This window comes from Anthonomus grandis, chromosome 6 (genome assembly GCF_022605725.1).
Source record: "Anthonomus grandis grandis chromosome 6, icAntGran1.3, whole genome shotgun sequence".
NCBI classification, from domain to species: domain Eukaryota; kingdom Metazoa; phylum Arthropoda; class Insecta; order Coleoptera; family Curculionidae; genus Anthonomus; species Anthonomus grandis.
The window spans coordinates 33,557,492-33,570,209 of NC_065551.1; the positions used below are offsets into that span (position 1 = coordinate 33,557,492).

The 12,718-nt window shown below is 34.1% G+C and overlaps 1 protein-coding gene across 1 annotated transcript in view; it reads right to left on the minus strand.

Annotated features, from left to right (window-relative positions):
* Nucleotides 1-12,718, minus strand: part of LOC126737245 (forkhead box protein K1) — a 38,639-nt gene that overhangs the window by 9,475 nt on the left and 16,446 nt on the right. Inside the window, exons 6-7 of the mRNA XM_050442051.1 lie at nucleotides 6,490-6,836; nucleotides 306-402 (exon numbers count right to left, since the gene is read on the minus strand). Of these exons, the coding sequence (XP_050298008.1) occupies nucleotides 306-402; nucleotides 6,490-6,836 (444 nt within the window). The remainder of the gene's footprint in view (nucleotides 1-305; nucleotides 403-6,489; nucleotides 6,837-12,718) is intronic.

The window sequence follows — 12,718 nt, forward strand, 5'->3', positions numbered from 1 at the left end:
CATTTAACATTATAAATGCACTTCTTGCATTTATGTCTTTTCTTTTTGGTAATCCTTAACGTGTAAACATTCACCTGTAAAATTTACTACAGGTACAAGGAATTTTATAAATTACATTTTAATTTAATTATTTTTCATTAAAAGGTTTACTTTTTGTTAATAGATCAGTAATAGATATTTTGCAATTTAAACATAGTTCTTGCGTTAAATTTTTTAGCAATTAGTTTAATTTAAATAGAAAACCCAAGAATAATTGGTAAATTAAGATTTTTGGCAAAAAGTGGTTAAACAAGAATGAGTCTTACCCGTAAGGTGTGTAGTTTGCAGTTTGGACGATGACAGGTTGAGGTGAAAATGCCCCCGGAGACATGGAACGCTCCTCCATGTTTGGAAGGAATTTTTCTGTAAAAAGACAAAAATTTTAAATAATTCTACACAGGAATAGTCATTTAAAAATTGCTTAAGGCTATTTTAAATTTGGTATTCAAGGGCAGTTAGGGTTGTGTCAAGGGCAACATATTTTTCTCTTTTTTCAGAAAGAAAATTGTTATTTTTCGCCTACGGCTCATGGGACAAGTTTCCCATTAATAAAAAAAGGATCACTTTACACACTTCCCGGAGTTTATAAAGATTCACTTTTTACGCACTAGTGCGCGCGTAAAGTAATTTGATATTTTTGATTTTTTTTTTAAGTTTTCTTCGGTAGTGGAAATTTTTGCCTATGGCTCATGCGACAAGTGTCCCATTCATAAAAAAAGGATCACTTTACACACTTGTTACATAAATAACTATTTTAACTTCACTGTAGGTCGGAATTGAAGCAATTTCGCACTAAGGTAATCTGCTTTAAATCGGCCTATTTTGTTCTCAGGAATCTGTGGGAAGTTTTTGTAAAGACCTTTTGGAGGGAGACACCCCGTATAACTAAGTTTTAATTTTCTTCTCAGATGTTGTGGCTCATTTTAATAACGGGTTTTTAAAATGAGGTGGCAGTTCATGATTAATATTTTTACTAGTTAATTTGAACTCCTTAGCTGTTTGCCAGCAATGTTTTCTTTTGATAAAAAATTGGTTAAAGTAAACGGCTTTTTCTGCTTGGTGATACTGCAGTTTGGGTTCAGTTCTGCTCTTATTTTTTAGTCCAGCTTTATCGCGAACTTTCATCTCCAAGTAATCCAAGTCCCTCCTTAATTCGTTTAATTACTAATGGAGCGTGTTTGTTTATCAAATGAATATTATCAGAAATAATTGGTGTTATGCACGAACTTAATAAATATACCTAGACTAACATACCCAAAAATGATCGCTGCCTGGTGGCCGCCATTTTTATAGTGGTTGTGTCACTCTGAACATTTTCAGTGTTGCCAACAAAAAATATGCTGACGTTTGACCTGTCACGAACTAAATTATTTTTTTTTTTGATTGACATTGTTTTTAAACCATCATTGAGATTCCAAAATCACGACTCGATATGACTGATTCTAAATAACATTTTCAATTGCGAGTATAGCGGATTGCCTAGTTTTTGGCGATTTCTAAACGACACGCTTGGTATATCGTCTTCATCAGACGATATATCTTCCTCCTTATCTAATATTTGGATAATGTATTAGAATCCTTATTTAAAATATTTGGTTCACTGTTTTTCAAAATCGAATTATTGTGAATTGTCTGTCTATGTTGTTTATCTTAGAATAATATATAGAGTTGTTTATTTTTATTATATAAACTCTGTTTATGTATGCATATCAACGAGAAAGTCGTTTTCTCTGCAGTAACTAGATATAATTTGATAATTGAAAACCAATAAAAATATTGACAGAAGTCGGACCTCTAAAATCAAAATCATTCCAAAAAAAGTTATAACCAATTTACTTTATTAAAGACGCTCTGGATGTTTAAACGTGGTAAATTATATAATGTGCCATTATTCAGTGTCCTACATTCATTCTTCATTCTCGGAGAACCTTTCAGTCATATTATAATCTCATCTTACAAATATTTTAACTAAAGTTAAAATTTTAGTAAATACAAGATTTGCTTTCAATTCCGACTAGATAGCATCTTGGACGAATTTCCTAGCAACCATATAGCTGCGTTTGCAGATAATATTGTTTTATCAACGTCGAGTGGTGACTTAGAAAAACTATCTAGAGGTTTAACCGGGGTAGTCGACCGAATGATAAATATCAGTAGCAAGAACAGCCTAGGGCTTAATGAGTTGAAAACTGAAGAATAGTCTTACCGATTTGAATAAAAGCTTGCTTGTTAAAATGCATAACAAAATAAGGTTGTCAAGTACTTAGGAATATTAATCGATGAACATCTTTACGTTACGTAATAAAATCGATATTGGCCTGATTTATTACTATGGTTATGTCCAGTCATGTTTGTCATATGGCATAATGTGTTGGGATAACTGTTCTAGAAGTGGTGAAGTTCTTACGGCCCAGAAAAAAATAATTAGAACTATTTTATTTAAGCTCTTGTAGAACACTCTTTCCAGACTTGAAAATTATCCATTTCCTTGCCTATTTATTTTCAACTCGGTCATGCATATAAAGCGTAAACTGTCTGACTATTCATTGTCTAGAGTTACCCATTATGAACTCAGGGTTAACTGGAAATTTGGATTTACCCAAACATAAATTAACCAAAGTGGCAAACAGCCCAGTAGTTTTACCAATTAAATTATACAATAATCTTCCCATTGATATAAAAAAAATTGAGAATGTTAATAATTTCAAAGCTTCATTGAAAAGAATTTTAATTAAAAATTCCTTTTATACGGTAACAGAATATTTAAATTGCAGCGGCTCATCTTTACTCCCATAATTCGTATTTGTTTGTTTGTTAAAAGCTGTATTTTTCTCCTATATTCTTAGTCTTTAGTTAATTGTAGATTTTTAATTATTTCTTCTTAAGGCCTTTTAAAAGTTGTATGTTTAGGTCTTATAGTTTTATTTTTTGACATTATCCGATACTTATTTGTATGAGTCTATGGAAATAAATATTTGAGTATTGAGATGTGTTACTGTTTGGAAACAAACTATGAGAATGAGGGAGCACGAAAGATTTCTATTTGCTGCTTGGCAACGTTGCCTGTATGAGAAAAAGCGATAGTAGGCAACCAAATTCTAGAAGCCGTCGTCTCTTATATGAATTGCAGTGTGTCTTAAAAGTGTCCCTGAGTTGTTTCAGCGGGAAATTCCAATTTCTATTCCTACAAATGCTTTGGCGCAAGATTTGAATTTGCTTATAAGTTTAGTTTTATATTTTACTACTTTTTCACGCTTCTTTTACAAATATTTTATTTTCTTCTTCTTCTCAGTATTTTCACCCTCTGGAGGGTGAATGTGTTTCAATTTGTTGTTTCCATGCGTTTCTTTTAGCCTTGTAGTAACTGAAATATGCTTTATCGATTTCGTTTAGCAGACGCTTTTTGATTTTCAGTTCTTATAAAACAAAAGCGTTCTCAAGGATTCGACTGTACACCCATATTTCAAAAGCTTCAATTCTTTTTCGATCTGTTTGCTTTAGTCCATGTTTCAGCAGAGTAAACAGCCAGTGGAAAGATGTTTTCCACTGGCTTTTTTTTTCCACTGTTTTCGTAAAGGTTTAGTTGTTGCTAATCTGGCCATTGTCAAACCCTGAACAACCTCCATCTTTGGTTAACAATGGTCCCAGGTATACAAACTTGTCCACCATATCATATCTCTCTACGGTTTTGATATGGCATGCGTCATTGGACCGATCGATGATCATTAGTTTTGACATTTAAGAAAAAATATAAGCAATTACTTAGCCAAGTTTAAATTGTTAGTTGGTAAAAGCAATATACTTACGCCCTAGAAGGTCAAAATTTTTTTTATAAAATGTCATTCCTACACTTGTGTTACCTTCCGTATACCTTTATAATTACAAAAGTATCATTGCTTAGTTAGTACCTTAAGTTGCCAATATGTACATTTAATCTTATGTATTTTGTATGTATGCTCGGTTAATAACAGCTATGCTGAACTTCGCCGAGTTAAAAATAAAGGCCTATTATTATTATTAATTAGGTTCTTGTTTTGTTGATTTTTAAACCAGATTCTCTACTGTAGCTCTCTAATTTCTTCATTATACATATTTATCAGTTGTAATTGGTCTGCGGCAGTAATCATCAAGATGTCGTCTGTATATACCACCTTCCCAATCGTCAAAGACTTTTCTCATTTCTCACTTTCTTATTACTATTGATTAAATTAATTCATATTGACCAGTAATGCCCTCGCGAGAAATGTAAATTACCACTCTAACAAATGGTCGAATTTAATGGGACATTTGAATCTTGATAGATTTTCAAGACTCTGATTTAGTGGTCATTTACTTTTCATTGAATTGGCAGTCCAGGTATATTTATTAAGTTCCTGGCCTTATGTCACCCTTTTACAGTTAAAAAAACGAAAAACCGCACGTAAATCACCTTCGGCACCCTTTGCACTGGTAGCTACATGATTATCGAGCTCGTATTGCTGTATCAAATGTGAAATGTATTCTTTGCCCGCAAAACCAATGTCGCTCTTATTGCTACAACCCAGTGTTGCCAGATGCCAAAAAATATTTACATGAGAAATATTTAACAATTTCTGGATCTGTAAATTCCATTTTTCAAATATAGAATCTTTAAGAGGAAATCTTGTATAAATTTGCTGAATACTTTCGATCTAAAAATTTAAGCAATTTAATTTAACTCTTTCTAGCCTATTTTTTTTAAACTGCTTGAATTTATTTCTGCTGCGAAATACACTTCATGCAGTTGTAAAAAATTTCTGGGGCTTTTAAAATTTATTTTATCGATAGTTGTAGAGCTAATATTCTCGTCTTTTATATAAAAATCTAGAATTCTTTTTACTACGTTGGCTATTTCTTTGTAAAGAATATGAATTCAGATTCACTTTGCATTAATTTATTTTAATTATTGAAGATTGGTAAAGCATGGGATAAAAACTCCGGATGATTTTGTTCCCTATTCATAGTTTTTCTCGTTGATTGAATAATAGGCTCAATCAACGGTTTTTTTAAAATAAGATCTGCCTGACTAATATTATTGGCAGTTTGATCCGTAAAATAAAGTTTTAGAGCCGTATATTGATTTAACAGTCTTTTCACCACACTCTCCAATGAAAGCCAACGGGTTGGATGAAGGATTTTAACTGGAGCAACACATAAATATTCCTGAAATTCCTTTAATTCTTTCACTCTTTTCGGGCTATTTGAAAAATTGTTGTAAACCAAAAAGTATAATTATTGTTTTCAAATGCGCTAATCTTATTAGATTAAAAAAAATTATACCTCTCTTGTTAGTTGTTCAACCTCCTCTGGGGAGTTTTTGCCATGAATATGACGCACAAAGGTGGAAACTATGACAAATACAAAAACGTATCATCCATTTTTCTCTAAGAGACCAAACGAAAACAAAAACAAAAGTAAGGACACAAAGTCACGGTCTCATCCAATTGGATTGACAAGTTGGATGAGACCGTGACTTTGTGTCCTTACTTTTGCTTTTATGACAAATACATTTTACAGTGAATATATTTGGCATAATTTCTTGTAGCCAGCTGACTAAGGAATTTCTAATACCCACCATATAACTAGCGCCATCCGAGGCAAAACCCATAAAGTTTGTTTTATAAGGTATATTGTGTTTTGTGAAAAAGTCCATAAACATCTGAAAAAGAGCTGCTCAGATCTAAGGTATCAGATCCAAAAAATTATCTTCTATTTGATTTTCAATTTCCATTCTAACCACTAGACCCAAATGTTTGATGCACGAGTTATCTGTCGATTCGTCAGCAATTAAACTAAACTTATTATTTTTCATGAGCTCTATCAAATACGACTTTGGTGAAGATCCTGTTACTTTTTTAAGAACCCTAGTTATTTTGGTTCTAGCTGCTTTCATTTTTTTTGCTATATCGAAATCGGTACACACAGCATTTAGGTAATCAATAAAACGTTCCATCAAGTTCATAGGTCGATTATGTTCGGCCAAAAAACCTGCTGTACGTATAATACCTTCTTTCGATTTCCTGTTCCAAGCTTATTTTACTCCTACTCTCAGCAAACATATCAGCAATATTCTGCTGCTTTCTACTGCTAGTTTCAGCTTCCCGGGCAGTTTTTTTATATTTACCGGATTCTAAGTAATTAGAAAGTTGCGATGAAAGTTAATGATTTTTTTTGTTTATGGGTTTCTTGCTATATTTTTAATAGCAAAAAAGAAAACCATAAACAAAAAAAGGAGATTTTTTAGGCAAAATATTGAAAACATGAGATTCGTTTAAAAAACATGAGATCTCATGCAAAAACTTGAATTCTAGCAACGAAGAACTGCTACAACCTGAACTTATACTATGTTAAGCTCAAGTCTGGTAGGTGGCGTCTGTGAGAAACACAGGGAAACTTAAATTTTGAACATCCCTGGTGCATCCGTCATCTTACCTTCTCTATACTCGATCTGTTGCCCATTAGACGAAGGCCGTTCGATGACCACCTGCTGCTCGATATACTGCTGCTGTTGTTGTTCCTGATGGTGCTGAGGCAGCATCAAACCGGCTTTCGTCGAGCCGACCAGGGCGGACATCTGCTGGTGGCCGATCATCGCGCCGGTACCGGCCCGTGCGGCCACCCCTCCGCCCCCCGACGCTGATCCAGGCGACCCCGGGGCCGACTGACTGCTGATCATCTCGATGCCGTGTTCCATCGTCGGGGAACATTCGCGAGACAAAGAATCGGGCGTCATCACGTCCGAGATCCCTCCCAAATGTGAGGGCGAGGCCGGTGCACTCCTGTCGAATGAGAAAAACTTAAAAGTGTTTCGTATGTGTCTTGTATAATAGAAATACGTGGGTGGCTTATCGGAAACAGTCCGGCAAGGTTTGGGGCACTTTTTTGCAACATTTTAAAAAATGCTCGGACCCGTCGATTTTTAATTTTAGGGGGACAATTTATACTTTTAAGTCCTTGGCGAGTGGTTGCAACCACCCTCAAAATCTTAAATAGGAGTGGGGGTCAAGTGATCTGTTCTTATTTTAAAGGTCTTTTTATTCTAGTTACAAATGCCAAGTTTGAAATTGCTGACTTGAGTTTTCGCAGTATGACAGCTTGTCAAAGATTTTGAAACAATACCATTGTTTAATACTTTTAGCGTTAGTTTTTAGAGGCTCTTGATTTACAGAACAAAAACGCTCGCACCCGTCGATTTTTGATTTTATAAAAACGATTTTTTTGTTTAAATTTTTAACCTCACAACTTCGGGGGCGCCATTCATCCTTATTTTTTAAATAGGAAGGGGTGTGTTGTGATACATCCTTTGAAAGAGCATTAAATTTTCTTTACAATAGCACTTTGTTGTTTAAAATTGAGAGGCGGGTTCCAGAGAAATCTAATTTAATTTTATTGATTAGTACTTACGCATTTACTTATTAAATATTGAAAATATCGGCCGTTTACCTTCATACAGTAATTGTTCAAAGTGTTCCCGGACATTGTGACAAGAATATCGGGGGTTATTTGTTGGCATTCATGAATGACGCGGTTCCGTAAATCTTCTAACGATTCAAAAAGAAATCAAGAGGAGATAAATCGGGTGATCTCGCGGGCCATTCGATAGCACCCCTTTTCCAAATCCATCTACCAGGAAACGTTTCATCCAGAAACTGCCGTACTGGTAATGCATAATGGGGAGAAATATCGTCTTGCTGAAATATCGCGTTTTCTTTATGGTAGCGTTGGTCGTGTCCATAATTTCAACCAATGCTGGATTAATGGTCTCCAAAAAGGCTAAATACGTATCTCCATTTAAATTTCCCGGTAAGTTCACCAAAAAAATACCAACCGAAACGTTTAATTTTCGAGGGGTGTTAAGTATGAACCGCATGGTAGATCCTTGGATTCGTGTCTGACTAGTACCGACAATTATGACGATTTGTGCCTTTGAGAAAAAATGCATTTCGCCTGAGAAGCAAACATTTAAAATATAGTTAGGATTATTTGAAATTAGTTCGGACATTATTTCACAAAACTGTAAACGGCGGTCGTTATCATCTTCATTTAATTCTTGAAGTTTGTATGTTTTAGAATTCTCTGTACAGTGGTCCGCGAGACTCGCATTACATGAAAAAGTTTTCTGGTACTTTAAGTACTCTTGGCTTCATTTCTCACTGGATTTTCCATATTCCGTTTTTTAAATTGAAAGAACTCGTCCATCATCTCAAAGAGACGTAGAGAAAAAATTAAACTCCAAGTCTCGGTCTCAAAACATCCTTTATATACAGTAGTGGCCAAAATTATAGCAACAAATCTGAATTTTACTAATATTTAATAATAACTATTATATGTATGTTTTAATCGTAAAAGTACGCCACTGGTTTAGATGGCCTCTTAATATTTAAACAAAATTTCTCATTCAAATTAAAAAGAGCCTACCTGTTTTTTTGCTGACAATAAATATTTGTAATTGCAAATATTTCACCAGGGACTTGTTTCATAAACCATACTGATAATATTAGCTATTAATATTAGTCTCATAAATTAATAATATTAGTATGCTTTTTTCTGTTTCATAAAAATATATATTAAGTATCTTCTATATAAAAATAGGAAATTCGTTCCCTAAATATTCTTGGTCTTCTCACAAAAACTCTCTCTTCCTCGTCACTTGATTCAGAATCGCCCATTTTGTAAACTTTTGCAAATTAACTCTATTATTCTAACTCACATTATTATGCTAAAAACACTCATAAAAATACATCAATTTTATTAGTAAAATTTATGAAGTCTAGGTATTTATGAAACAGTTCTCAAATTATCCTAATAAAATGTACTAATTTATTAACCAATACGCTAATAATTAATAATATTATCTAATAAGTTTATGAAACATAAATTGATAATGTAAACTAATATTACTAGATTTTTGCCAATAATATTGGACTAATATTTTTTATGAAACAGGCCCCTGGTCATAATTATAGCAACATTTGAAATTTAGTGCTCTTTCAATCTGTTGAAGTGCAATATTGAAACAATTTATATTGTGATTTCTTGGTAGTTATTAACTTATTTAAATAACAGTATGAGTCGTGGTAAAACCGTGTCTGTTGAAGTGAGGCAACTTATAATTAATCAGTATAAGTCAGGCATCAAACAGTCATCCATTGCAAAAAATTTTGCTCTTCACAGATCAGTTGTATCACGTATAGTGAAAAGATACAATAACACAGGGCTGGTAGTACCCAAAAAAAAATTCGGGACGTCCCCGGAAAACTTCAAAAAAAAGTGACAAAATGATTGTTCGGATTTCCAGGCAAAACCCATTTTTGTCCTCTTCAAAAATTAAAGGGCTTTTGGATGGCAGTGGGTGTTCCGATCTTAGTGAACGATCCATAAGGCGGCGTCTATTTGAAAATAAGTTGTTTGGACGCAGACCAGCAAAAAAGCCTCTTCTTTCCAAGAAGAACGTGAAGGCCCGACTTGAATTTGCTCGAGAACACCAGGGCTGGACTATTGATCAGTGGCGCAGAGTTATTTTTAGCGATGAATCAAAATTCAATTTATTTAAAAGTGATGGTGCTGCATACGTTCGACGTCCTGTAGGCAAAAGATTTAATCCTCGGTACACTTCTCCTACAGTTAAGCATGGTGGTGGTTCAGTTTTAGTGTGGGGCTGTTTTTCGGGGTATGGTATGGGACCTCTTCACAGAATAGAAGGGATTATGGATCGATTTATGTACAAGGATATATTAAAGAATATTATGTTACCCTATTCTGAAGAAAATATGCCGCTGTTATATCAATTTCAACATGACAATGATCCAAAACATTCTTCAAGGCTAATAAAAGAGTTTCTCCATGATGAAAAAATTAATGTTATGAAGTGGCCCTCCCAATCTCCGGATTTAAATCTAATAGAAAATCTTTGGGAAATTGTGGATAACAGGTGTAGAACCAGGAATTTCAAAAATGCTGGAGAACTTTTCGAAGCTCTTCAGGATACTTGGTTGTCAATCGATCATGATGTTATAAACAAACTTATTTTATCCATGCCAAAAAGATGCATTGCTGTTATAAGGGCTAAAGGGTACTATACTAAATACTGAAGAATATTATTGTATTGTAATCTTATTTTGACTTTGGAGAATAAATAAATTGATTTTTCTAAAATGTGTTGCTAAAATTTTGTCCAACCCGTTTCCTAAAAAAAAATTCCCATTTGTTATTTCTTTTATAAAGTAACAAAAAAATAAACATAAATAAAAAGCTTTGTAAAAAATACATCATAATATATACCAGTTTTTTTTCTAATCTACCACATCATATAATTTGAAGGAAAAATGTACTTGTTGCTATAATTATGGCCACTACTGTATGTCACGAAGGTTACGTGTTTCGCTAATAAAGCATCACCGGACCTTATAAACTTGATGACTGTACTAAGCCGTACTGAGATCACAGAAAATACCAATGGGGCGCAAACTGAAGTACGTTTTTTAATCAAGAGTCCCTGCTTTTTTATGATTGGACTAAACCAGAAAAGAAATTTGTTTGTTCTCAAGTTGAGTATTTATTGAACCTTCTTAATACTTAACCTAACTAGAAAAAAAAATTACTCTAGGAGCTTGAGACACATTATAAATTAGCCAGACTGCCTGGAATAGTTTCAAGAGTCACACTGACTATTTGGAATAAGATAAAAATTCTTCCAAGCAGTTGAAACCAAAAAACTTTCTCCAGTAACATTAAGATACCAGTTTTGTACTTTGTAACTCTTATGAGTTAATTTTTTGAAGGCAAATCGCTGTGTCCAAATAAGAAGAAAAGAGAATTTGTTTCAGTCTGATGCTCTATCGAAAAAAAAGTTTATATGATACGAACTAGAAATCATCAGAAATATCGTAGTCTATATAGAAAGACGATAAAAGCAGCTAAGGTTAAACATTATAGTGACCGCTTGAATATGTCCTCAAATAGGCAGAGAGAATGTTGGTCAATTATAAATGACTTCAGGCATTCTCACAAGAAAGTTTCAGAACCAGAAGTAAGACCAAATAGTTTAAATGATTAATACTGTAATATTCCTCATTTATTGCTCAAGGATGTGAATACTAATATTGATCCTTTGCATTATATTCAACAAGTGTCAGTTCAAAATTCTTTTTTCTTTTATCCTGTTAGCCTTACTGACGTTAGAGATGCAATTAAAAGCTTAAAAAACCATAAATCAGCTGGAGCTGATGGAATATCATCAAAATTACTACTCCTTTTGCCTGACTCAGCATTGAATGCCTTAGCTTCTGCCATAAACAATTCCTTTCATAATGGCATCTTTCCAGCATGTTTGAAGGAGGCAGTGGTTATCCCTCTTTATAAGGGTGGAGATGTGAGTGAGCCTTGTAATTTCCGTCCAATTTCTATATTATCTACCCTCTCCAAGATAGTTGAAAAACTTGCAAAAATCAGAATTTTATCTTTTTTGCAACATAATTGCATTTTATCTGCAAATCAGTTTGGATTTCAAACGGGAAAAGGGACTCATGACGCTGTTTTCGGCTTTTTGGAGAGTGTCTATGTGTCCTTAAATTCTGGAAAGTCCGCGGCGGCAGTGTTTACTCATGGAATACTGCTGTCTAAGCTCAATAATTATGGCTTTAGAGGTGTGGCATTGCAATGGCTGGAATCCTATCTGTCTAATCGTACCCAAAGAGTTACAGTATCTGGATGTTTATCCGATTCCAGATCCCTTAAAACTGGAGTACCTCAGGGTTCAGTGTTAGGACCACTATTATTTTTGCTCTATGTAAATGATTTGGGTTCATTAAAACTGCAGGGCAAAGTGGTTCAGTTTGCTGATGATACCACCATTTTATGGAATCATAGAGATTCTGATAATGTTAGAGCCCAGGTTTTTAAGGATCTTAAGATTTTATCGGAGTGGTGTGCTGCAAACAGGCTTGTATTTAATGTGGGCAAAACCTTTATTATGGGATTTAAGTGTGACGTTCAGGGCCTTATGTTTAGTGAAAACTCCCCCTTGCAAAACAAAGAAAGCTGTAAGTTCCTTGGTATTACCATTGATGGTCGCCTTCGCTTCGAGGATCATACCCTAAATCTTGCATCAAAATTATCCTCTGGATGCTTTGCAGTAAGAATGGCGGGGCATGAGCTGGGAGGGGTAGTTGCACGTTCAGTGTACTTTTCTCTTATTGAGTCCCACCTTCGTTATGGCTTGCCTTTTTGGGGTTTAAGCAACAAGGGATTATTAAACATAATTTTTGTGATTCAAAAAAAGGCAGTTAGATACCTATGTTCCGCTGGGTTAAGAGATTCTTGTAAACCTCTCTTTATATCTCAAAAAATCCTAACTCTTTTTTCTCTTTTTATCTTAGAAACAGCTACTCTTATTCACAAATGTCCTAAACCTCCCTCTAACACTGGTCATACGACTCGCCAGGTTAACGATTTTCCCTTACCAATCCCTACATCCTCCCTCACCAACTCACTTATATACCTTAGCAAAAAAATTTACAACCATGTTCCTCTATGTATTAGACAAATTTTAGAAGTTAAGAGATTCAAAAAGGAATTAAAATCACTTTTATTATCCAGGGCATATTATAGCCTTGACGATTTTTTCAATGATACCTTTTAACCTGTGCTCTGACATCATTTT